At 40.2% G+C, this 27,580-nt stretch overlaps 1 protein-coding gene across 13 annotated transcripts in view; it reads right to left on the bottom strand.

The window, feature by feature from the left end:
- The window catches only part of TENM2 (teneurin transmembrane protein 2), a 1,431,609-nt gene that overhangs the window by 28,715 nt on the left and 1,375,314 nt on the right, over positions 1–27,580 (bottom strand). For all 13 annotated transcript variants that reach the window (XM_074960653.1, XM_074960654.1, XM_074960659.1 and 10 more), the window contains 8 exons: positions 24,751–24,961; positions 17,477–17,596; positions 15,276–15,537; positions 14,200–14,467; positions 12,933–13,076; positions 9,513–9,762; positions 5,504–5,524; positions 628–860 (listed from right to left, as the gene is read on the bottom strand). In XM_074960653.1, coding sequence (XP_074816754.1) covers positions 628–860; positions 5,504–5,524; positions 9,513–9,762; positions 12,933–13,076; positions 14,200–14,467; positions 15,276–15,537; positions 17,477–17,596; positions 24,751–24,961 — 1,509 coding nt within the window. The remainder of the gene's footprint in view (positions 1–627; positions 861–5,503; positions 5,525–9,512; positions 9,763–12,932; positions 13,077–14,199; positions 14,468–15,275; positions 15,538–17,476; positions 17,597–24,750; positions 24,962–27,580) is intronic.

Below are 27,580 nucleotides of genomic sequence, written 5' to 3'. Positions count from 1 at the left end.
AAGAGCCTTTGTGGGGGTTTTCTGTTTGGTTTTAATGCCATCTGCTTAACACAAGAATTGAAAGAAAAACTCTTTGCTAACAACTTGACAAACCCACCCTTTTAATTAGAGGGCTTTCAAGTCACCAATTTCAGTGCTCCAAGCAAAATAGTGAAGACAAGACTCTATTCCTGATTACGTTTGAGATGAAAAAAATACTTAAAAATCCCCCAAAATCCTTTATGGCACCTAACTATAAATTATAAAGAAGCTTAAAAAGACACAGATCCATTTTTTCCCATTTGTAGGAATACGCTAATGAACACCAGAACTAAAATTAAGAAAAATACTACAGAAGGCATCCCTCCTCCTCCCAAAAAGGACTGTGTTTCAAACAATGGTGTTTTCTCCTGTTTGCAAGTTTCCTTTTAGGAGGAAGCCCAATGCTGTGAAATCTCCTTTTGCAGCAAACAGTGAGGGGGTAATAAAGTTTGTTTTAACTAAAGCATAATCGCTTGCCAATCCACTGTGATTAAAGCACAGAATAAAAATTACCAAGCAAGTAGTGATTTAATTACTAGATAATTATATCCAGATCCAGCCTAGCCTCAGACAATTGCTTTCTCCAGTCTCTTTTACTTCCTTTACCTCTAGGGCTCATTAGGGTTGCGTCCACTGCCTTCCCTCCATCTCCACATCTGGCTTCATCAAACGGCAGACACTGCTCTCCAGTCCCTGCCACCACTTCAGAGTTACCGGCCAGGTCTTTTGCACCAGTGAGGGATTTGACTCGGTAAATTCGTCGGCTGTTGGTGTCTGATACGTACAGTGAACCCGAAACGGGATCCACAGCCAGGTAGTATTTGTGAGCTGGATTGTTGCTTTAGGAGGGAAAAAACAGAAAACAGAGATGGCTAAGCAATCTAAAATCATCCTAGACCTTTTGGCCTTAGACAGTTATCTGCCATTTAAAGAACTGGAAAGAACAGTTTGACATCTTAATATTCTGAGGGGTCTGAGTTACTTCCATTTAAGGACATTGTTATACTTTTCTATTGAAACCCTTTATTTCCCACAGTGCTGATATATTACTGCTTCATTTGGGCACATTGCTTTTAAAAATACATTAGCTACAAGCTCTACAAATGGCATGGCTTCTATGCAACGTGAACCAAAGAGAAGGAAAAAAAGGAATGAAAAATGGATTATGTGTCTGCGTTCTGATTACAGACTGGTCAGCATTGTCTGAAGAGTGTGGAGCTTGTCCCCCCTTTTTAAAATCACTTTCTTCACATTCCACCAAACAATACACAATAGAACCCAACAAGCAAGTAAAAAGTAGAGTAGCTGACTTCTGTGCTCAAAAATATACACTGCAAAAGGCCCTTTCCTCCTCCCACTGTTATCCCTGTATGTTGCCAGAAAGATGACTAGCCCCTGAGTTAGATGGATAAATCTGGCATTTAGTGTTCCTACACGTCAAGTATCAATGGTTTCATGCTCAGAAGGATTAGTACTGAAAAAGTGAGATAATGGAAGTGCCTTGCTCATAGAGTGAAGCTCTAAATCCACCACCAACTGGGCTGAATTCTGCACTGTGTTGAACCAATGTGCTGAGGAAAGACTTTTTTCCAGTGTGTACTATCACGTCTCTTTATTATTCCTTTGCCAGGGACAGTTTTTATAAAGCAAGTGTTTAATGTATTGAAGTAAACGAGTAAAGAGCATTAGATTCTTCATTCAGCACTCATATAATAAGTTGAGATGGGGAAAGATGCTGCTACACTCTGATTTGGAAGCAGGGAGTAGTTGGAGGTACCTGCTCAAGGCCAAATCTCTTTGGTTCATCTCTAACTGTTGTCATTCTTGTACTTCCCTTGAAAGCAGAAATCTCAGGAATGAGATCAAAGCACCAGCCTCTGAGTCATGAATACTCTGACACCAAATTCATGAGGTCTTACATAAGTAGAAAGTAGATGCATAACAAATTTATCCTTAAACAAAGTTTGTTCTCATTTGTTCTTAAAATAGTATATGAAGTTGGCCATGTAACTAAAATCAGAGAGAGCCCAAGTATTTGGCTTTCACCTGGGCTACTCACCTGCAGTGACTAGTCGTGATTTGTTCTAAAAGTGGATGCTCAGATGTATTGCTGCATCTCTAATGAAACTATAATTTTTGACAGCTTATCAAATTCTGGAACTATTTTAATAAACCATCTGCAAATTGTGAAATTTCAGTCTCAGCCATTAACACATATAACTAGAGCTGGAGCAGAGCAACAAGATGGATTCACTTTAATGTGTTTTTAAACAAGATCTCTATTATGTTTACCAGTCTCATGAGCTACGGTGATCTTATTTAAGGTCAATGGAGATTTTAAAAGTGTGGAGGACAAATGAAGACAGCAAGAGAAAAGGCAGGTTACTTACCAGTAAGTAGAGTCATTTGCCTCCAAAGATCCACACTCCTGGATTCATATGGCAAAAGTACACAACTCCAAGAGTGAGGATATGTCGAGGCAAGTTATGATGGAGAAAATAAGCCATTTCTTCATTAGACTCTCACTGGAAGTATAGCCACTGGCACCTGCTACAGATGGATTATCAGCAGCACACAGACAACTGTGCATATGTGAGGACAGCCAGATTTTGGGTGAGGAGGAGTGAGGAGGGACAGAGAAAGCACTCTCTATTGTAATCCTGCTTCTCTGCAACAGACTGACAGTGCCTGTAATATGGCATGATTCTGAGTCAATAGCACATTCTGCTCTTTGCTCAAAAATGGTAGATTCTGGAAAGGAGATTGATTTGGCTGAAATTAAATGGGAAGAGGTAATACCATCTGCAGAAGACTCACAGGACCATAAAAACGAAGAGATGGAAGTACAATAAATAAATAGAAAATACTTGGCAGTTTTATCCCATGCAAGGATCTCAAAGCCCTTTACAAAGATGGGTAAGTACTGTTAAATCCATTTCAAAGAGGAGGAAACTGAGGCACAGAGCAATTAGGTGACTTGTGCAGTAAGATCAGTGGAACACTTGGGATTAGAACTCAATCTCTCAGTCCTTTGTCTTGTCTTCTACAGCATAATACCTTCCCACTAGGTCATCTCATCACCTTCTCTCCCTTCCCCTTTCCTCACCAAAAAATATTTAACTGAATTTTCTACCTTTGCCTTGGATAAGTGCTGGGTTTGAGGAAAAGCCCTTAAGATGTTGACTTTAGCTAACAGGACCTCTTAGCTTTCCAGTAGATAAACACCCAGGTTTGTTAGTTAAAAAAAAGTTTTAAATGTTGTTTTGAGGCTTTCCCCTCTTTCATGCTGTTAGACATGCTCTCCTTTAACACTGAAGAGCAGGTTCTGTCACCATACTCACTTTGAGTAGTATCTCATTCTGCAAGTAGGTTCTACTGAAATTGAGGGGAAAGTAAGGTACCAAGCACTGCAAGGTAGAGTGGCAGACTCTGGTACACAGAGGGTGCCTTCTGGTCCTCTTCCTCTCTATCTTCCTTGTGCAGTCATCAATATATACACTGAGCTCACCGCCCCTCCCAGCTATCAGAATTCCATCCAGGCTGTGATCATGATGCAGTGATCTCATTCAGAGCATTCATTATCGTTTGTTTCAGCAACTCATTGGCACAGATGCAGACCTGTTATATATGTGTTTGCTCTCCATCGTGAGCCGAACAAGGGCAGAGAGGGTGTGAGCCTATCCACCAAACTCAGCAGTGAGCTCACAAGATCTGAGGGGCTTTTTTCTCCAAGTTTGATAATGGGGAAAATCAACTTTGGCAGATGGAAACTGATCTAAAATGATGCACCTTCATTACTCCCACAAAGAGCTAATGGCGTATTTCCTCAAAGACAGACATACCATATACTGGAGAAATAAAGAGTTCCCAAACTAGCACTTGACTGGCTAAGCAGCTTTGGCCTCCCCTTTGCCATTAAAAAAATCCCTTTAATTCTTTATTAGATTTACATGAAGGCAGGGAACGTATCCTTTGTTTAAAAAGGTCTTTAATAAAATAATCGGTATTGCTCGGAGATGCTCTACTACAAGGCCTCATCTCATAGCACTTACTAGTGAACATAACACTTAGTACCATGAGGTCAATGAGACTCATGTCTGTCAGGAAGCAGGTTGCCTGGGAGTTAATGTAGGCAGGAGTGGGTCTTAGAGTCTGATTCTCTGCTCACTTCACCAGAGTAACTCCATTCACTTCACTTATTTCTTCGATTTAAATACTAAGAAAAGCCACCCATACACAAAGCTCTAAGCGTCCTAACAATTAGTTAGATTTACAACTGCAACTAATGGCCACCCACCAGCACAAATAATCATACAAATAATTAATTGACTCAGCCTCCCTCCTGATTTACTCCATTGCGAGAGGGGAATCACACCGTTAGGCCCCAAACCTCTGTTGCATCCATCTTATACTGGGCTCAGGAGAGATGGGGAACCATCAGACTATGGTCCCCAAGGGACCATACACCATCTGGGGATTGCACTGCTCTTCATATGCTGACCACTCTCCTTGTTCTACTCCTCCTCTACCCTCCATTGGGAACTGTGAGGAGGAAGGCACAGAGGTTGGCTATGCAAGCTGTACAACTTCTGGGGACACCTGGCTAGTGAGTTTAGTACTCATGTGGTACAAAAATGAGATTTGAATGCCTTTGAACTAGAACTCTGTTCATGGCCTGGTCTACACTGCTGCTTAAGTCGCTGTAAGTTACGTCACTCAGGGATGTGAAAAAATCACCCTGGAGCGACGTAGCTTACATTGACCTAACGTGATGTCTACTCTGCGCTGTGTCAATGGGAGATGCTCTCCCGCCGACTTACCTTCCACCTCTCGGGGAGGTGGAGTACTGAAGTTGATGGGAAAGCACTCTGCCATCGACTTATCACGTTTTCACCCACAGACCCACTAAATCGATGCCACTGCATCGACCGCAGCAGCGCCGATTTTGCTTGCCAGTGTAGATAAGCCCTTAGAAATGGATTTTAAGCTCTAGTTAAACTAACCAATCAATTATATAACCAGACCACCACATTGTTAATAGTCAGTCAATATAAGAAAGAGTGAATCCAGAAAAAATTATTAATGAGTTGAAAATGAGTTTTTGACCCATTTCCAGTTCATTAGTCCCTTTGTGAACTCTGTCCAGCATTTACAAAAGCTACTGCTGTAGTTTGCCTCAACCATTTAGACCAATTACAGACCACAGGGAGAAATGCTTATGTAAAAGTTAACTTTGGGTTCATTATACTTGCATTCCACTAGAAATTCCTAATTACTGTCAGAACTTATTTGGTTTCTTTTTGACTGTATTTCATAATTGCTAACGTTTATCATATTCATAATATACAATTAGTACATAAAAATGTTACTAAATTTGGTACATGAAAAACATTATGTTACACAAGAAGCACAACACAAAAAGCAAACACAGCGAAGCAAACAAACTGTATCAAATTATATGTGAAAGAGCTTTTGGTCTTACCTATGTTTAAACTCTTTATTTCTTTATAGAAAGGGAACAGAAGGAAAAAAAAGAACAAACAGTTAGCTGAAGAATAGATGGTAAAGCATACATAGCATTTTGTTTTTATTTTACAAAAGGACACAAGAGAGGAAATCTCTCTTCAGCTCTAGCCTTAGGTTGGTTTCAGGATGAAGCACACCAGGGGGTATTGTAATCACCAGATAGTTCCCTGCTATGATACCCTCCCTCAAGGCATATTTTGCAAGAAACTTTCTAGATCATTGAAATAATCACTATGTGGAAAAATGTTCATCTTGTGTGCTGAGAGAGAGGGGAAGAAGGTGGCAGTTTACCACATGGAACAGTGGGCTTAGCGGAGAGGTGTGGTTAATATACAGTAAAAGCGGCACTAGGATCACTTCTAAGAGTTGAAAGCAAACACTTTAAACTACCCGAAAGTAGTTTCCAAAAGGAATTTTTTTTAATCTTTTGACCAATTTCTACAGCAACACATTTTTGCCCTTTGGTCCCTGTGGTAGTTGCTTAAAGCAAGTTTGACCGTAAATGCAGCCATTGATCAAGAAATTCTCTAAGCTGATCAAAGTAATTCTTTGGTTACTGCTATTTGATAACAAAGCAATAAGAGACTGAACGACGTGAACTGTGTTTTATCAATTGATGCCTAGTGTGCTGTCTAGGCACAAGGCCAAAAGGCAAGTGCCTGCTATATTCCCACATGTCAATTAATACATTTTTTGTGCCTAGTGTGTGTTGTTGTGTTTATACAATACACGCTGAGTGGAATACCGATGATGTGCGTAACTCCTGAGCTGCAGCTTTAACAGCACAGTCAGAAGCTTGGAACTTTGCGAAGTTCATTCAGTAAATTGTGCCATCAATAACAGTCCTGGCTTTAACTTCTTATTAACCAGTGATATCAGTTAATGTCTTGGGGTAATTTTATACTGCTTAGTGAAAGTGAAATATCATGCATTATACTATTCTCGTATACAATTTTACACTGGTGTAACTCCATTGACTTCCATGGAGTTACTCATCATGATTTACACTGCATATGTAAGACCAGACCATTACCTGCCACAAATGAAGGAATATTTTGGTATTAAGTATGGAAATATTAGAAGCTTTAATAAAATTGTAAATATGCCAGTTTGGGATTCTGGTCTTGTTCATACCTAAGGGCCCAATTCTTCCAACCCCTACTCATGTAAGTCCTACAGATTTTCATGGGACCACTCTTCTGAGCGAGGATGTTTTCTATGAGTAACATTTGCAGGACTGGACCCAGATTCCTTTCTGAGAACACAGAGTTAAACCGACGAATGTAAGTCCAAAGACTGTATCAAGCCTGTTGTAGATTTTCAACAGTACCCAACATGAAATAGCTTCATTGTTCACTGATAGTAGTTGTTACAGAGGCCAAGAAAACTATACTATGGAAAACAGACTTTAATAAAAGACAAGGGTAGCTGGATAGAAGCATAAAGAAAGGATAAACACCCTGACCTTTGCTGATGTGATTTCTTACTTTTTTGCCAGATTCTAAAGAGGCTGAGATTGATACTTGTTCACCTGCACAGCCAGAAGGGAACAGTGTTCAAGCAAGTCCTGTTGTAAATTTTGGGCCAACATTTTCAAACTTGGAAGCGCACTGCTATGCACCTATAAAAGTGACCTGATTTTCAGAGATGCTGAGGTGACATGGAAATAAATGCTTGATATTAGGCACCTCAGTTTGAAAATGTTGGCCTTTACTTATAAACATTATTGAATCATTGAAGTGTAGGGCTGGAGCCTGGAAGGAACCTCAAGAAGTCATCAAATCCAGTCTCCTGCGCTGAGGCAGGACAAACTAAACCCAAACCGTCCCTATTCGTCCAACCTACTCTTAAATACCTCCGAAGATGGGGATTTCACAGCATCCTTTGGAAGCTGATTACAGTGCTTAACTAGCCTTATAGTTAACGTTTTCTCTAATATCTAACCTATATCTGCCTTGTTGTAGATTAAGCTGATTACTTCTTGTCCTACCTTCAGTGGACATGAAGAATATTTGATCACCGCCCTCTTTATGACAGCCCTTAAAGACTGTTATCACATCCCCCATCAGTCTTCTTTTATCAAGACTAAACATGCCCAGTTTTTTTAACCTTTTCTCATAGGTCAGGTTTTCTAAACCTATTATCATTTTTGTTGCTCTTCTCTGGACATGCTCCAATTTCTCCACATCTTTCCTAAAGCGTGGTGCTCAGAACTGGACACAGTACTCCAGCTGAGGCCTCACCAGTGCCGAGTAAAACAGGACAGTTACCTCTTGTGTCTTATATACAACACTCCTGTTAATACACCTCAGAACAGTATTAGCCTATTTCACAGTTGCATCACATTGCTGACTTATATTCAATTTGTGTTGCTCTATAACCCCTAAATCCTTTTCAGCAGTACTACCACCTAGCCAGTTATTCCCTATTTTGTAGTTGTGCATTTGATTTTTTCCTTCCTAAGTGAAGTACTTTGCACTTATCTTTATTGAATTTTATTTTGTTGATTTCAGACTACTTCTCCAATTTGTCAAGGTCCTTTTGAATTCTCATTCGGTCTTCTGAACTGCTTGCAACCCCTCCCAGCTTGTGCCGAGCTATGTGTCTCAAGGCAGATTAGAGCCCAACTGAATTAAATTAATCATATAAAATGAGGAGTCATAGAGTGGAATGATGTTCTACAATGATAAATGTTTATGGTGGGTCACACAGCCACACAAACTACCTGCTCGGAACATGTACTGATCTGCTAATAGGAAGCATGGCCAGTGTTATTTCACATCTGATGATAATAATGATAAGTCTGTTTTCTAGAATGATGTTTTAAGTGATCCCAGGGGTGAAGAGGCATTCATGTGCAGTGATCCACAAGACAGGTGTCAGGGAATTGGCTTAAGCATAGAGCGGCCTTGATTCTGACCTCACTTATGCGAATATAAATCAGGACTCACTCCACTGAAGTTAGAATCATATCAATGGAAAACTGGTGTGAGACAAGAACTAGGTCCATCATCTCTTCCTAGTCCAATCATTTTGCTATGTTTCTCAGGCACTGAAAGCGAAGCGATTGGTTATTGGTGGCATCACATAAATAGGTTAGCTATTTGAATTCTCTCGAGGTGTTTGGCAGCTTTTTAAAGTCTACAAGAGCAGTAGTTTGATCACATTGCATCTCTTGACAGCTGCAGAAGTACCAAGAAAGTGTTCACGTAGGTTCCAATCATATAGTTTTTCCTCACGTGAGTAATTAATTTGTCTCCAGAGACTGACCAGTAAGAGTAAGGACTAGTCACATGAGCGCGGGTTTTCAGGAATGGCCCTTTCCTCTCCCATAGGGAAGAAAAAGGACAGTGAACAGAAATGGGTGAAATGGTCCACTATACACTGGTGCCTTTTCTATTTATGTGACCAAATCTTCAGCAATTGTTTGTGCACAGTGAGATAATTTTTAAGAACTATACTATCCTGATTATGCACGTGGCTCTCTGATATCAACCTGATCTTAACTGCACTGACCAAACCTAAAGAAAGATATTTAAAAATGTGGGGAAGGGGGAAAGGAGTGGGGACAATGGCCATGAAAAAATGTTGATATCAAAAACTCTTCTGAACTCACAAGGCTTTTAAGCCCTGGCATATTGCTCTGGCTCACCAATGACAGGCAGTCAATCCCATAGTCTTGAAAACTAGGTAGGCTTTGTCTAATAGTAAAGGGAGATTGTATTAAGTGATTAACAAAAAGAGAAAACAAGTTGATTTTTTCTTTGATCATCAGTTTTTTTCTCTATTAACACTCATTGCTCTATGATCCATAGATACTGAGCTATGCTTTTCTGTGCCCCATTTTTGCATTGGAAACTTATCAGGTGGCAAGTGACAATGTTTTAGAAAATTATAAAAAGGAATGGGAAAGTCTGATTTCAGCACAGGTTACTTATCTCAAAGGGCTATGTTTGACGCCTTACCTTAATTCCAAAATACTGGTGACATTCCTAGATGGGAAGATGCGCCGAATGTAGTTAAAATCCCCAACAAAGAGGCTTCCATCAATTCCCACTGCAAGTGCCACAGGGGCCAAAAGCTTGTTTCCTTCTGCAAGACCATTGCAACTTGGGCAGGAGATGCTCCTTCGGCGCCCGTTCCCCATAATACTGGTAATCACGGCTGGCTGCTGAGTTAGAAACCGATTCTCTCCACTGCCTTTATGCAATATACCTAACAGTGAAGGGAAATGGAAGTGGTTACTATGACAGTTTGGAAAGTTGGCCTTTAGAGGGCCTGCTTTTAACAATTGATGTGACACTGGTTCAGGGATGTAAGGTAAAGTGCCTTCAGTTGCATGGTCTCAACACTATAGTGAGGAAAGGGATAGTTGCTGTTTTCAGGACAGCCTGAGCACAAGAGTTACTCCACTAGCAGTAAAGTTAAAGGTGTAATATTGGGTCGTATTAGAAGACACTACAGTCATTATGAGTCAAACCATTGTCATACATCTCTTTCTTCTCCCATCGTACGGAGGTGGGTTAAAGGAAGGCCCCTGTTATAATGTCATCAACTAGAAAGCAAAACAAAGAGGCAAAGAACTGAGAGCAAAAGCAAAGAGGCAAAGAACCTGATAAGCCCCTGAGTTTCCTCTGCCTTCAGTTTATTTCTATTATTATATGGACTCTCTTGTGTCAGCTCTCCTGTCTTCTTCCTTCTTCGCTTCTCCCTCTCCTGCTCCCTCTCGCTGTCCTTCACACTCAGGCAAGGACAGCAAAAGAGATGAAGGGAAGAAGGAGAAGGGGGAAAAGGAAAAAAAGTCAGAGACAAGAGCAAAATGCCTGAAGAGGCTTTCAAGGGCTAGAGGGAAAGTGTGGAAGGCAGAGGAGCAACCCCATTTCTGGGGGTGGGAGGAATGTCTGAATTGGGACTGCCAACCACCCTGAGGGATAATGTGAGTCCTGCCTCTTCTACGGCTGCCAGGGTACCGCAGCTCCAAACAGCACGGAAAAGCTGCCGCTAACAATGTGGTCAAATAGTATGGAAAATACCGTAGGAAACTATCAGCCACATGTTCATTTGAAAATCCAATTATTATATCCTTAAGTGAAGAGGTTTGTAGCACGGCCATGAGTGCAGCTATCACCACGGACAGCTGTAACAACCATCACACCGTATGCAAGGGTGGAATGCATATGCTGGTACAATGCCACAAAGCTCAACCTGCCACATAGCATCCATGGAAGTATGTGTTAAATAAACCGACCTCACTGATTTTGAACACTACACCTAGGGTTCTTGTGCAATTAACTATTCTGCAACTTGCTCATGCAAGCAACAGAAAGAAGGTTCCCGAAAAAAGTTTGTGAGGGTCACAAAAAAAGATATGCTAAAGTCTCCAACTCCCTTAGTCCTGTTGGTAAAAAATTTGAAGAACAGTAACCGTTTTAGATCTGCCTGCATAGCTATTAGCTCAAGGCACTTAAAGTCTAAGACAGAGAGAGAGAGAAACAGAAGAAGTGATGACAGGAATAGACCAACAGGAATAACTGGAGAGAAAAAATAGTTAGCAACCGCATATTAAGTAGTTAATGGAGCTTTGCTTTGTTTTGCAATGCACAATTAACAATGTTATGACTGCAGAGGTTTTTGTCCTTTTTCAGACTGTGAGCTCTTAGGGCTAAGGCTATGTCTCCCTATAAGTCTGTGAAGCACATGGCTCATTTTAGGTGCTTGTTATAATATAAAGAATACTAATAATTTAATTGCAGAAAAATTACACAATTACATGGATCATACACACAAAGTGGTACAGTTACAGCAATAAAAATAACTTGTGTGCTGAAATCTTTGACATTTAAAGCCTCTTATTGACCCACAAATGCCACCTAAACTCTTTTTGACCAGCTTCTTGGGAATCTCTGGTGGCCTAAGACTCCTTAAAATAAGTTTTTCACAAATTGACAGAGTCAGTACTTCAGTTAGCTCATTCAACTGACATAGTCAATCATAGTAAAAACTGGCATTTACCACAGTAACTGCTCTAATATATTAAAAAAATAGTGGCCCCATTATCTAACCCCAGACTCCACTGTCTTCTCAAGCCTGTACTTGGCTCTTCTGGAAATTATTTCACCCTGGCTAAAGTCTAGTCAAGTAAATTTGATGAAAGAAACAACTAGCTGAACCTGAGTCTACCAGAAGGTAAAAACATGGAAACACTATTTCTATATAATTTACCCCTAGAACCCAATGAGAAGAGGGCTGAAAGTTACAATGAAACCTACTATCCTGTTTTCTGATGTCTTCAAAGCTGATGCAAACATTTCCACAAAGTGTCTGATGCTTGAAAACTGCTTTTAGTCTCTGTGCATCTCCCTCACACCCAGTGGAAAAAACACACAAAGCTCAGACCCTGTATGCCACAAGAAATTGATCAAAGTATTTCTCGTTGGCTTTTGTGTTACTAGCTAACTGTCCTGACATTTTCTGGTTCCGAGTATTGCAAGTCCCTGACACCACGGTAGGTTCAAAGGAGGTGTTTTTTCAGGTTTGCCTGGAATAGAGTTACTGTGCAATGAACTAGAACTCTCTTCAGTTGCTAGTGCTGCAGCAACATCTTTGTGTAGCTGACTGCTTGCTGTGGCTGCAGAATGGATGTAAACATATTCACACCGAAGAACACCTAAGTTTTGCAAAATTTTCCAAAAGGACATAGTGCGGAAGCAGAGATTATTGTTTTTTAGAATTGACCCAGTAGGCCACGGTGGTTGGCTTTCCTCGGGGGGTGGGGTAAATGGATTTGTTTAGTCAACCTGACATCATACAACCGTTGGCTAGATAACTTGGCAGTGTTTTTTTGCAGTAGATCTGTGTTATCATCAATAGGTAAGTGGGGACTTCAGAGGCCTCTTCTGATGTCACTTGGTCCCTCTGATTGCCATATCCCTGGCCTGTGTTTTAACATCTATAAAAATCATGTTTCCTGTGTCCAATTTGTGTGTGATATTATGACTATAATGGGACTGGGGTCTCCCAGCTCACCAGTTCATGTCTCTCAGTTTTCCCTGGGTTTATCTTTCAGGAGGATTACAGGAGCCAAAGGCAAACACAAGGAATCAGGAAATGTCTCAGAGAACATTGGCAGAATAAGGGGAGGAAGAAAAAGGATCAGTGAAGCAGAAGGAAATGCTGGGGAATTTAAGAATGTGCTGCTCTGTGGCAGCGTAAGAAGCGATTCTTGGAAAATGACACAATTATTCTTAGAAACAAAAACAGTTCAAACTTTACAAAACTTTCCAGAAATGTAGTGAGAAAAGCAGTGGAACTGGATTTTTTACAGATGGACAGAAGTTGCTATGACGGCATGTAGTTCAGAAAACACATGGAATCAGTTAACTCACCACTCTTGACATTAAGTACATGATGTTTATCCAAAGACCAGCCCCCTAGATTTGAGGGATCTAGTTCAAAGCCTTGCAGCAGCCCTGTCCTCTTCTCCCATAAGATCAGGCTGGGGCACGTCTCATATTCAAATCCCACAGAAACTGGGGGAAAAATGGTGATGATTATTGCATAAGCAATGTACCAAAATGACAGGACAGTTTTTCAAATAGTAAAACAACTGGTTCCCAAACAGTAAGTCAACTGGTTCCCAAACACTTTCAATGAGATGGAGTGATTATGCTCTCTTTCATTCCACAATATTAAACTCAGATCTTTGACTTAATTCAACCTTGAAACTTGATTCCTTTGTACTCTGTAGGGACCTGATGACCTTTTCATTGAATAATTGGCTTTGGGAAGTGACCAGTTTGATGAGGGGAGAGTAGGAAAAATCATTAAAAAAAGTCTAATAAAAATTCTGCTATTAAATCACAGGACAGGATTCTACTTTTAATTAGCCTGATAGTCACCACATTTATTTATTATATTTAATGGTATTTTTTCATATGCTATATAACAGCTCATTTAAAATGGTATTATAGAAGGCAACATCTTGTATTGGCATGTATGGATATACACACACCCATACACTACATACATTAACCTGGGATCTGTGAATTATTGGGAGAAGAGGTGCTATCGTGTGCAAGTCTTTAGAATAATGTGAAAGTGCAAGAACAAGCAGATCTTTACAATTTTCTTTCCAGATTCACATTGCTTTAATGCGCATTTGTAAAATCCTTACATGAATTGTTTACATTTTCAGGTACAACTATAAAAGTTACAAAGGTTTTTAAGGCCATTTCTTTTGTTGCTTGCTAGAATAAAGATCTCTAACTATGTAATTTAAAAATGGCTATAAAAGTGCTGGAATGACCCCTGTTAGAAAATACCATTTTAATTGTAAGCATACTACAATACAGGCAAGCACTAACAATATACACTAGATTGCAAGTGGACTAGAATATGCATGCCATTCCAAAGGTTAGAATCACTTTTTACCAACCAGGATATATGGAGACCAAATTATTCCTTCTACTAAATGTGTGGATGAGGCACAATCCAAGGATAAAATTGTATAAAGAAGGCAGAATTTGCGTAGTTTGTATTTGAGCTATAGGTAAATTCTTGCAACAGTCCTTATTTCAGTATTCTTACTAAATTAGCCATTATAAGCACTACATCATTATTTGAAAGTTTTAGAGTTTGAATGTCATGACATACCTACAGCATCTGACAACCCATAAACCTTCTGACCATATGCATCAGTTTTGTCCCAGATAAATGTATATGCCAAATTAGGGGATGCCTGGAATGATTTTTGAAACAGATGCCCTTCCACTGCTACCATCAGATGAACTTTAATTAGATTCAGAGGCACAAGAGATTGGGTCATGGTGATCTTGAGCAAAGATTTGTATCCAGCAGTACGGGAACTCAGATAACAGAGCTTTATGTTAGAGCCAGGGAACTCGATTTCTTCATGAAGAACCTGGATGGAAACACAGAATAGACATATTAAACTTGCCACTGTACACTTTATTTCGAAGAGATATCTGTTTGCACTTTACTTAAGAACTAACAACTTTCTGTGGTTGAAAATTTGTATCCTTGCCATGCTGCAGTGATACAGTTTAGGTTATGATTTCTGGATGAATAATTGTGTGTCACTGTTATGTTTTCTTTTTGAAAACAGTCTGTTTTTGTAAAATAAAATTGTATTTTTATTTACAATTTAAAATTGTAAATAAAAACAACAGGCTTTATTGCTAGTTATATACATAGGGGCCACAAGAGGCTGCAATTATACGAACCTGTGACTTCCACTGGCAATTGGTATAAAGCAAAAGGGATGCCAAGATGGAATAAACCAGCAATAATAATAATACCAGTGTAGATTATTAAATAATCCCTTATCGTTTATCCCCCTGACTAGCATAAGAGAAAGCAGTTTGTGGTTAGTTGCACATACAAAGTTTTTGCAAAATTCTCTTGAAATAACCTCAGCTATAGTTAGAAATACACAGGACTTGATGTACAATGTGATAATGAGAGGCAGTAGGAGAGAGTGTAAGGTAGTCGAGAGAGATGCCTGGGTGAGATAAGCCTAACACAGCTTCTACAAGCTTCATTAGAGAAGTCTGTCTTTTAGCTCATCTGTTAGAATCAAAACACAAGGGTACCAGTTGAAGTTCAGTGAGTGGATGGTAAAACTCTGATAATTGGGTGTACCATCTCTGATGTATGGCTATCACAGTGAGTGATTGTTTCTACATTCTTTTCACTCCCACAAATCATACCTGGGTTTCTGGTACTATGGGATTCCGACCAGGAGCATCACTGAAGAATGTTGAAAGTGGCGATGAAATGATGACTGGATCAGGACGGACAAAGCCACTTAAATCACAGCTGGGAATGGAGTTCTCCTCAGTTTTCATCACGAGCGTATCCATGGCGTAGAAGCTATTCCATGGCAGCCATACCGTCCTTTCCTGACTCATGAATGGGGCTCGCTCAAAGTGCAGCATTAGGGAAGCTCCACCATTTGCAATCAAGTCAAACCTAGGAAAATGTGGGCTTAACATAAGAGGTGACCAGATTGAATAGTTCCACAGTGATAGCATTCCCAGCAAATGGAAATTAATGATAAGATTTAACACACACATCCTGGCTCAGGCTATTCACAATGGGAAATGGAACTGTTAACTTCTAAGCTGCTGGTTGAAATTCAGACACGATCAGCAGTAACTTAGGCTATGTCTACACAGCGCACTTTACAGCAGCACAACTGCACCGCTACAGCAGTGCCGCTATATGGTATCCAGTGTAGCCACTCTTTGTCGGCAGGAGAGAGCTCTCCCACTGACAAAGCGCTGTCCACATCAGTGCTTTTCATCGGTAAAACTTTTGTCGATCAAGGGTTGGTTTTTTCACACCCCTGACCAACAAAAGTTTTACTGATGAAAGTGCAGTGTAGACATAAAGTCACTCTTACAAGTTTATTTCTTAAGTGAACAAAGGTCCATCTCTGAAAACCACCACCACCAGATCTGATGTTAATCAGCACCCTCGTGAACATTCTCAGCAGAAACCGCAAGAGCTTACTGAGCCTGGATACTGAATTATCTTTTCTCTCAGGATCTGTCCCCCTGGAACAGCATTGTAGTGTATGGCACTGGTAGAGAAGCGATGGGAAACTTGGGCTGTTTCTGTTCTGTGGCTCAACAAAGAATTTTCGTCTCCAGGACCAGTAATCTGGCACCTTTCAGAAGCACCACAGACAACACATAATTGTTGATAGTGGAGGGGGAGGCGGGGACACAATTTAAAGTTTCTGGTGGTATGCAGCAGGGCTCAGGACAGGGCATATAAACCCTGGCAGGAATCGGGGGGCATGTGACCCCGTGTGCCCCCCCCACACATCGCCTCTAAGAAGCACTAAACATTTACTCTTACCTCCCACCCCAAATATGATTTGCACATGTATATGTGCATGCCCATTAGCCCTTGGAAATCTGTCTTCAATAAATAAAATACTCACAGATCTCTTTTGCAAGAGAGCTAGAAAATGGTTATTTTTTCATGTATTATATTATCTCTTGGCAATGCAATGAACTGAATTACCAGTACATGGAATAATGTAAAACAATAACATAACAGGGCCTGATTCACAATTGAGTTACTCCAGTGTTACAACAGAGTAATGCTATTGATTTCAATAGCATTTCAATAGCATTACACTGGTGTGATAATGTAGTAAAACGCTGGACTGTATGGAAATTCACATGCCCCCTGTGTTGATTCATGTCAATTATTCCAATTCAAAGTTTTTGTGGACTATAGATACACATAAAACTGCAAATATTTACAGTGCATTTTCCATAGATGTTTTGTTTTAGTGCCATGTCCAATAAATTAGATAAACCATGACACTTTCATTTTTGTTTGAGCTGAACTGGTGTGCATTTCAAATCAGATGATACAAGAGGGAAAAAAGCAGTTCTTCACACAGCGGGGAATTGTCTAAGTATATTCAATTAGAATCTTTTGATTATGTTCTACCCTAAAGAAACTCTAAAGATAGTGGATCTTCAAAAAGGAAAGATAGAGGCAGAAGGGAACTTTTAACAAAATATACTGTTCTATAATGATACTTTTTTTCCAGCAGTGTGTTGGCCTGCCTCGCATTTTAAAATGAAATATTTCTGGTCTCAGCTGGATATTGCTGTAGTCCACAAATGTTTTCATAGATACAGGGCAATTTATCTGAAAGGAAGTCTGACTACTAACACATTATTATCAAAAGTCAGCTTTTTCATATTCACTTTCCGTTAGTATTCAAAATGCTATGTGAAAAATTACTTTTGTGTTTACTTGATAGCTGTTTGGCCCAGTAGGAATTCTGTGCATGATACCACATGGTCCCACTAGATAGCACCATCTGTTAATCTGCACAGATATTACATACTAAGTAGGTGCAGAATGAAATAACGACACTTACGTGCCATCCTGACGAGTGATGGTGTAGCCGTACTTTGGATACTTGACAAATGACACATTGACTCCAACAAGTGGAGTCCCATCTGTAGTCACTACTTGGCCTCTTATAAGAGACACAAGACTGAAAAAGAAACACAATTAATGTTAGCTATGAAAACAAGGGTTGTGGTGTTTATAAACAGACTAGGGACACTAATCTGATCTCATTTACTCCAGTGTAAATCCAATTTATTTTGTATTTACACCAACACAACTCAGAATATTGCCCATTTATTTAATTTATTTATTTATGTGAATACATATTGATCTGAGTTGAGTTTATATATATACACTCAACTCAGATCAATATGTATTCAAATAAATTCATATTTAATCCATATAGAGAATTCTATGTTTGCTGAATGGAGATGAATGTCTTTATGTGGGTGGGTCAGCTGTGATTATTGAACCATTCCTCCTGGTCTGGTAGCACTTCGATGTATAGAAAAGGAATGCCACATGACTCATTGAAGTGAGTGCTTGGAAGGTCATTCTAGCAATAAAAGATTTTTGGATACATTTTCAAAATTGCCTAAATGCCTACATCACATTTTCAAAAGAGCCTAGGTCCCATTTTCAAAAAAGACTTAGGCACTTAGGGCCATATTTTCAAAAGTATTTCAGCTTCTAAACTTGCAGATAGGAGCCTTGTGGATTTTCCAAAGGCACCCCAGTTTAGGCACTAAATTCCCATTGAAATAAAAACTAACAATATCCTTAGGTGCTTCAAAGAGTCTCAATAGGTGCCTATCTCCATCTTTAGGAGCCTAAATATCTTTGCCACTTTGGCTCTGAGAGTTGGATTTACCTCTCAGTTCCACTGGTTTTACATTGGTACAATTCCACTGATTTCAGTGGAGCTACTCACCATTCACACCAGTGTCACTGAAACCTTAACGAGGTCTGTTTGCTTTCTGACAGTTGATTTTCCATTGGAGGATGTTCTCCCAACTTTTGAACTTTTTCATATTGTGTGACTATGAGATTGGATGCTATGGATCATCACTATAAACTACTGCTATTCTGGATATTTCTCTCTTTACTGTCAGTTTTTTTTCCCTTCCTGTGGCACTAAGCTCTCACAGTCAACTCTCATAATCACTCCAAAAAGAACAGAGGTGGGGAGGGGATATCTGTAGTTTTCACAACTAAATTTTCCAAATTAAGGTTTGTGTAACCTCATGCAAGTGTCTGACATCTGCAAACCTTGCCCTGAATCCTGATCTCCAATACCTTGTTTTCACTCAGCAAGTAGGAAAACAATTGGGAGTTTGTTTTGAGAAAGGAATAAGTAAAAACTGAGCAGAGATTTCACTATTTAGCCCAAACTGAAAACTTTTCATTTTACCATGAAGCATTTTCAACATTTTCCACCAGCTTCAATTTGCAGCTACACAGAGAAGGCAGATAATGAAAAGCTTCATTTCTGAATTGACCCCCGCACTGGCAGGTCTGCAGCTGCTCAGCAGCCTTAACAGACTTTAGGTAATTTGGCAGACACAGATTCTTGACACCTAAGGTTCTTGGACTGAGTCCCAGTTTTAAGACTAGGGGATTAAACTGACCTGCTTTTTGCCAAAACTTGTCAAAATTCACTTGCATTTTGGGATAGGTATACTGCTTTATGTTATGTCTTATAGATCAGTTACCGAAGGGATGCAGACCTGAGGGCACATCTATCTTTATTAGCAATACCAAAGATTATTTTTAGACCTTTTTATGAACTTTGAAATGTTTAAAATGCTCTAATGTGAATTTCTAAGTGCACTCCATTGGCTATTAAACAAACGTGTTCTCATTTTTCTTTTATTCTATACACATTGTAATATTCTCTTGATATCAGAAAAACATAACCAGTTCATGAAAAGAATCCTTTCTATTGCTTTTTAATGATTACCACAGCAAGATTTCTTGACTTTCTAGGTCAAATATTAATTTCTGAAATCAGCATACTGTAACATGATATTGACCTCAATAGAAATCCATGCATGTTGCAGACCATATAATTGGGAATACTTTGGAACAAGCCGAGTATCTTCACGTTACTGGTTTTTCTCAAATTATTTTATTAAATATATCAATCAATCATGCTTTTAAAATGTTATTGAAAAATAGCCTGCATCCCATGTAATTTTTAACAAGTCTGTTACTTCAGATTCTTCACACGTGCCTTTAATGTACAGTAAATTTTCAAACAAATATATCAGCAACGCATGATATAGGTTCATTTCTATTAATGATTATCCACCTGCAATAATAATACCACAGATAACACAAGCTAACAAGCAAAGTATAGTGATTTTCCATTGATGCCATTTGAATTTTTTGTTAAATCTCTTTTGTGGGCCATTCCCTCTTAAGCATGAAAATAATTATATTCCTCAAACAATTTTCTTCCTTTTTTCACATAATAGAAGTCAAATGTGAATGCAGTACAAATTAACACGGTTGTTTTTGTTCAACAGCTTCAGACCACCACGTCTTTGTCTGTGTACCAGAATAAGCAATGAGGTAAGCATCGTCAGGGGAATTATGCTATTGATTATTAGTTGCTCCTGCAGAGTCAACAGGCGGAGCAAAAGATATTTTGTAGGATTGTGGTGCCTATTTCCTCCCCCTTCTTCTCCTCCATTTCTTGGCAATGGGGTGGCACAAAGAGCTCAGGAGGAGAGAGATCATTATAATTCATGAGACTGCCTTCCAAAGATTAAGACAGCTTTAATGTATGTAAAATTTGGGGCCTAACCCCTTGACAGCATTTCTCTGAAGGCCATGTCAGCACTTTAAGCCCCCAGTTTCAGCATTTTGGGCTTGAACACAAACGTTTGCTTCTGTCCATAATTTGGCATCTGCAATACCAGGTTGGGGTGACATTTTCAAAAGTGACAAAGGCACAGATCCACAAAGGTACTTAGGCACCTAAGCCCCGTGTAGTGGGGTAACTGCCCCACTCCTGGAGAACAGGGGTTAAAACAGCCAAGCTAGGCTGATTGGTATAGCAGCCACAGCTATGGCCAGCTCAATTAGGGCCCAGCTGGCCCTGATAAGAGGGCTGTGGGCCAGAAGCTGAGAGGAGTCTCACTCTAGCCCGGTGTAGGTTGGCTGCCTGGGGAGGTATCTGGAGGGGAGCAGGGCTGGGGAAAGGCCAGAGGAGTGGGGCAGCTCCAGCCTGGCAGCTCCCCAGGCTGAGGCCTTGGTAAAGCCCTATGCAGGTACTGGGGCTAGGAGGTGTAGCCCAGAGATAGGCAGAGACAGCTGGTCCAAGCTCCTTGCCAATGATGAGTGGCCATTACAGACTACAGTCTGCCCCACTGAGCGGGGTCTAGATGATGACTGGCAGTAGCCCCTGAGGCAAGGTGGGTGAGTGGGCTAGGGGTTCCCCTGGGAGGGGAGACCCAGAGCGTGGGGGTACTGCTGGGGAAGAACCCCGAGGTAAAGGGCACCAGGGTCCAGGAGGGACATGTGACCAGCGGCAGGCTAACACCAGCCAGCAGAGGGTGCTCTGAGCTGGAATTGAGCTAATTCCCAGGATAACCAGCAGGAGGTGCCGCACCAATGAGTCTTCGCGTCACTACACCCCGTTTTCAGGCACCATTGCAATCTACAACCTCCCTGCTCAGCTGCCACCTACAGCCAGAGGTGCCTAAACTCTCTCGGCACGTGGACTGCTGCCTCACTAGGCACCTTTCCTCTGCCTATGCCTCAGAGCGATTCACCAACTGGGGAAAGGCAGGCAGTCAGCTGCCTGAGTTGCATATGAGGCCCAATCTGGTAGGAGAGCTCAGAGGTTGCTTAGATCTACACAAAACAGCCAAGGGGAAGGATGAGGAGGAGGATGACCTCTCTTATAACCTTTAGGATACTCACCTAGGATGTGGGAGACCACTCGTTCAGGTCCTGCCTCTGCCTAATGAGGGGAAGGGATTTGAACAAGGATGGGCAATCTCTCAGTTGAGAGTCCTAGCCTGTGGGCTGTGGGATATTCTGAGGTGGATCTCCCTCAGTCTCTTCAATTGAAGTTGTCCCACTTCAATTAAATAATTAAATATTAATTGGGTAAGAAAGAGTTAGAATGACTCGAGAGTCAGTGGTTTGGGCACTCACCTGAGAGATGGCTGATACCTGTTCAAATCCCTTCTCCCCCTCAGGCAGAAGAGGGACTGGAATTGGGAGTGAACCACGTCCCAAGGGAGTACCCTAACCATTGGGTTATAAGGGACCTTCTGTTCCTCATCCTCCATCCACTAAGATGCTCCACACGCAAGTTAAGTAGAGGAGCATCTATCTTCTCCTATTCATGGATTGTTATGAGAGACAGGCACCTCCCTGCAGCCCAGACTTGGGTGTCCATCTCCATGAGAGGGACAGGGCTTGGCACACAACCCTCTCATCCACATTGGCTATCTTGGGTGGAAAGCTGCCTAGCATGCTGGCTTTTGTGGATTGCATTCTAAGGCACCTATCTCTCCTCATTCATTGTATCGGGGGCCTACATGCCTAACTCAGGTTTGTGGATTGCAGTGCGGTTCCTGTGATTTTCTAGGCACTTAAGAGGCACCATGATGCTCAGCATCTCAGTGCCTAAGTCCCTTAGTGGATCCAGGCCTAAGTGATTGATGAGCCTAAGTCCTATTTTCAAAAGAGACTTATTCACTTAGGAACTAAGCAGCAATTAAATACCCATGACTGGCCTGGGTCAGCTCACTGAGGCTTGCAGGGATCGGACTTGGGTGCTGTAGAATTGCTGTGTAGATGTTTGGGCTCACGCTGGAGCCCAAGCTCTGGGACCCCATGACGGGGGTGGGCCCCAGAGCTCAGTACTCCAGTCCAAGCCTGAATCTCTAGACAACAATTTTTAGCCCCAGGCCCCACAAACCCATGTCAGATGACCTGGACCAGCCGTGGCCGTACCATAGGTCTTTTATTCCAGCATAGATGTGATTGTAGGGGCAGATTTTCAAAGGTATTTAGGTTTCTAAGATGAAGATAGACACCTAGTGGGATTTTCAAAAGACCAAAGCAGATTGACTATCAATGAGAGTTACATGCCGAACCTGTTTAGCTGCTTTTGAAAATCTCGCTAAGCGCTTATCTTCATCTTAAGGTCCCTAAATACCTTTGAAAATCTGGTCCTGAGTAAGTTAAGTCCCACTGATTTTCACGTTTGAAAATTTTATCTTAGGTGACTTGCAGCAACATTTTAAAACCAAGCCTGGCATTTTCAAAGGAGCCTCATTGACTTAGACACCCAAATTCAATCGAAATTGGGCACCTATCTCCCTTGGGCACTTTTGAAAATCCCAGCCCATATCCACAAATGTTACAAATGTGATTTTTTAAAAACTTTTTATTTATTATGATGTTATTGTTTAGTAGGAATTGTTTTTATCATTATTAACCCCTTGTCCTTTCACTTTAAAAGTATGCACACAAGCCCAAATTTAATTTTCCTGACAGGAACAAAGAGGAATTGTTAGTGAAGGTAAGCCAAGAATGAAATTTCAGACTTCCTGAGCTTGGACATTGCAAGACCTACAGTTTGTAGCATGGGAGACTGACCACAGCCTCCTGCGCTACTGGGACACAGTGTGTGAGGAGAGTTAAAGTGGTAAAGTTTTTGGGATATATTTTTAGCATTAACTTTAACCCTCCTTCAATTTGTCAGATTGTGTCACAATTTAACTGTGAAACAAAATACAACTAGCTATTCTAAACTGTATAAGCAAAGAGAGAGGATAAATATCTATTTCAATTTTACATTTTAAAGTCTGACCCTGACTGAAGTCATGACATTTCTACTGATGTCAATGAAGTTCTGGTTAAACTTAACTTTTGGCCTGTGGATAGGATAGCTGCACTTACACTTTGTATGAGGCGCCATGGCTCAGTGGATAAGACATGGAATCGAGAGTCACAACACCTGGGTTCTTTTGTCAATTCAGCCACTGAACTGACCATATCCCTTCTGGATATGTCGCACAGCTTGGTTGCATTAGCTGATTTGTTTCTGCTCTTGGTCTGTTTTACTGCTTATGCACCAGTACAGCAAAAGGCCATTTTTAGTCTTATTTACAGAGTTGGTCAGTTAATGCCAACAAACATTAAATTTACAGAATTTTTCATTTTTCAGACAGGTCACTTATTAATTGCTAGGGTTTTCTATAAAAAGAAAAGGAGTACTTGTGGCACCTTAGAGACTAACAAATATATTTGAGCATAAGCTTTCATGAGCTACAGCTCACTTCATCAGATGTCACCCATTGCTGTAGTATCTGAGCAGCACATAGATATAATGTAACAATGCTTTGTTTGGTACATAGGGAAATATTATCTCTACTTTACAGATGGAGAAACTGAGGTACAGATACATTTATGATTTGCCCAAGGTCACCCAGAAAGACTATGGAAGAATCAGGAATGAAAATCCAATTTCCTGATACCCAGTGCCATGCATTAGGCACAAGACCAGATGCAGCTCCCTCTTCAGCTTTGACTAGGAAGATATGAACATAATGAATTTATTCATCAGTTTCTTAAAGTTTCCCTATGAAGGGCTAAAATGCAGACACAGTTGAATAATGTCTGTAAATAGGAAAACAGTTTTTTAAATCTTATACATGTTTTTTTTCAATCACATATAAATGAATGATGAATTGGCTTTTAGATTATTTATAAGTAAAGAATTAGGAACTAAATGGAGAGCAGGCCCAGAGCTTAAAAGAAAAAGAAAAACTGATCTGATATGGTGGTTTTATAGTGGGTCAGCTAAAAGTAAAATGGATTTATATAATGAATAAATGATAAACCAAAACAAAGCTATCTGCTTTCATTTATCTTTAAAAAATCTTAATTATTCCAAAGTTATGTTTCAATATTTGTCTTATTCATACCACACAAAATACAATTGTCCTGTTAATTGAAAACTAGTATCCATGTTCTCCCTCAGTGTAAATCCTAGAGTTCTCATGAGTTAAAATTCCAAGCTACTCCTTCTCAGTATAGGGAACTTAGTGTTAGACTCTGCCAGAGTGATAGAACGCAAAGTGTAATGTTATGAAATAAAGGCAATATTAATAAATTGTGACAGAATGCCCTCAGTAGGATTGTTCCCTGAGACAGAAACAGATATAGCTGCTGAAAGCACCATTTCACATTAAAACATGAACAAAATCTCTGGGAGGGATGTTTCCATGCAGCGTATCCAGGCAGATGTAATGCAATATTTATGGCTGCTACCTGCTGTTGAAGGGATTTTCTCCTGGAATTATGTGAGTGCTGTCCTTCCCCACTAAGAGCTTGATTCGATCATAGAATGACTTCACAGCTGGAGAACCAGAGTGGCTCTGCTGTATGATGTCAAGAGGATCACGGGAACCACGGCACAGCAGGCTATTCTGACACGTAGACTGGAGGCAGCAGTCTGGATCCAAGCAGTCAGTGAGGCCATCTGAAAAGGGGGAAAATCAAAGTTCAGCCAGCTGTACTGTGCTACCAAATAATACTTAATGCACATCTTCAAAGCACTGCACACATTTTAACTGCTTAGTCCTTGCAATAGCTCAGGGAGGTGGGTTAAAAGTCATTGTACTCATCATATAGATGTGAAAGCTGAGGCTGAGATACTTTCTCAATCACCTCCATTGATTTTGATGAGGTTAACTGCTTGCTTACACTAGTGTAAGCGAGAGGAGAGTCAGGGCCAGCGAAGCTAAGCAACTTCTTTGAGGCCACATAGCAGCTTAGAACAGTCGAACTGAACAAAGGATAGAGAATCCAAGGAGTTCTTGCCTAACCCTTTGTGTTGCCGGGTTTTCGCTTTTGCTTGTTGGAGGATCTGCTGTGGGTTTTACTTATTTTTTTTGGAGGAGAGCGAAAGTGGGGATATTTTCATAACCCGATTAAAAGAAAAATTATATTCTCTGCCTATTTTTGCCAATTTATGAAAAAAATGGTGATGCTTCCCTTCAATTCAATTCTCTCCTTTCCCTTCCTCCACAAATTTGAATTGTTAGGCAACAATGTGCTTGGATAAGAAGGGCTCAATCATACTGTTGTTGAGTTCAGTCAGCAAGCTCTGTATTATGTCATCCATCTCACCTGCCCTGAAGAAAATTCTAATCTACTTAGCAGCAGCAGCAGAAATTAGAATGGAACCTTCAACTGGGAGATAGTTACCAACCACGCATCTTAGTCTGCTGAGTCAAAGTTGGCCCTACATTTAAAATACATTGTAACATAATTTTAGGCATTACCCTTTTCATTTGGTATAACTAACCTAACTGAAATGTATAATTTTACTGGAGTTCCAGTGTAATTCAGCTATTAATGTCCAATTGTTTTAAAATATTACCTTCCTTTTAGCAAGCAAATGAGAAAGTTGCAGTTATTTACTGATGTAAAATTATGGAAACTAGCCACTCAGTTTGTAATACATTTAAGTTTGTAAAATTTCAGGTAGACTACTTTAATTTCAGAGATTCTCCCTCATATTAGAAATCTGGACATCACCTTAGGAAGCAATGAATGGCTTGGATACATACTGAATAATGTAGTCCACAATCATGCCAGTGGATTAGTTAAGACCACATAATTATTTCCTTATAGTAAGACAGAATGAATATCCCCAAATCTTTTATCTTTTACCAAATTTTTGATATGCAAAAAGACTGACTGCATCAGGGGTAGAGGGGTCCTATTCAGAGCTTTCTGAATTTTGCAATTAGCATCTTATGTTCCATGGATTGTGCTTGAATTGAGTGACGGCAACTGCAATAAAAATGACTGCTTCTGATTTAAAAATAAAACTGCTGCGGTATGGTGGCAGTGTTTTCATTCAGCATCCATGGAAACTTCTTAAGTTAGATGAACTCCCTTGTTATTAGAGCTATAGATTTCTTTAAGGTTAACGGCCTGTTCACATTAGGAGCCCCATTCATCTTGGAGCCCCTTCCATCCTGGAGCTGGGAATTTTTTTTTCTGCAGTCCATTTACCACCCACTTTATATAATCAATGTGAGGCCATCATTGGGTTCGGATAATAACTCAAGACCGTTTTCCTATTGAGCTTTGAGCCTTTCTTCCTCAGCACCCTGCTCTTTCTGGGTTTGTGACACCTTCACAACCGTGAACTTAAAATTCTCTATTGTTTAGTTTGCGCAGTGCTTTTATTCAGGCGACTGTCAGTCAAGAGAATCCTATCAACACATCTGAAATAGCAGAAGCAAAACATAGGATATAAATTACTCCCGTCTACACATTTACATTTACCTGCTCAAGCTAGTGCACATTTTTGCTATGCCTGTTGTTATAGGTGAGCATATGTTATGACTATAACGACCTCATCATGCAGCATGATTATGGGCTGCTGCAGCCGAACACTTTTGACGACACCGTGAACTTTAAATTGGCACACCAATCTCCCAGTGGCCTGTCAGTCATGAGAATCACATCTTTATGCCAGCAAGCCCCCTTGGATATAGTCTGACATTGCAATCTTCAGTAAATTACCCTGTCACTGCCAATCTTACAGTTATCTCGCAAACAATCAAGCAGGCAATCAAACTGTTCTGAATTGCCAGTTCAGGACCTGGGAGGCTAGAAACATCTCCATTCAATACCAGTGAGAAACATGCATATCATTCCTTTGACAATGGATGATTTTATATCTCTCTCTATCTAGAGAGATAGAGATGTGTGTGTGTACACATACTCCCCCCCACACACATTTACACACTTACATCCTCAAAAAGGGCAAAAGTGTGCAATAATTTAATGTAAAATTTACACCTAATCTCTTTGTCTTGGACATCATACTACTTTTTAACATTTCCTAATTTACTCCACCTCACAAGGAATTTGAGGAGAATAAAAAGCTCCTTTAAATAAACCACAGCTAAATTACAGCATTACTTGGCAGTATACAATATACATAATCTTTAATGGTAATTTAAAGGGAATTTAAACATTGCTAAACATCTCAGAAATTAACTACAACCCACTATTCTCATCATGTTAATATATTATGCTCATTATGTTAATTCAGATATGTTAGTAACCACATCTATGG

The sequence above is a fragment of the Natator depressus genome, chromosome 8, assembly GCF_965152275.1.
Source record: "Natator depressus isolate rNatDep1 chromosome 8, rNatDep2.hap1, whole genome shotgun sequence".
Classification (NCBI taxonomy): domain Eukaryota; kingdom Metazoa; phylum Chordata; order Testudines; family Cheloniidae; genus Natator; species Natator depressus.
This window is presented reverse-complemented; position numbering and strand designations above follow the sequence as displayed.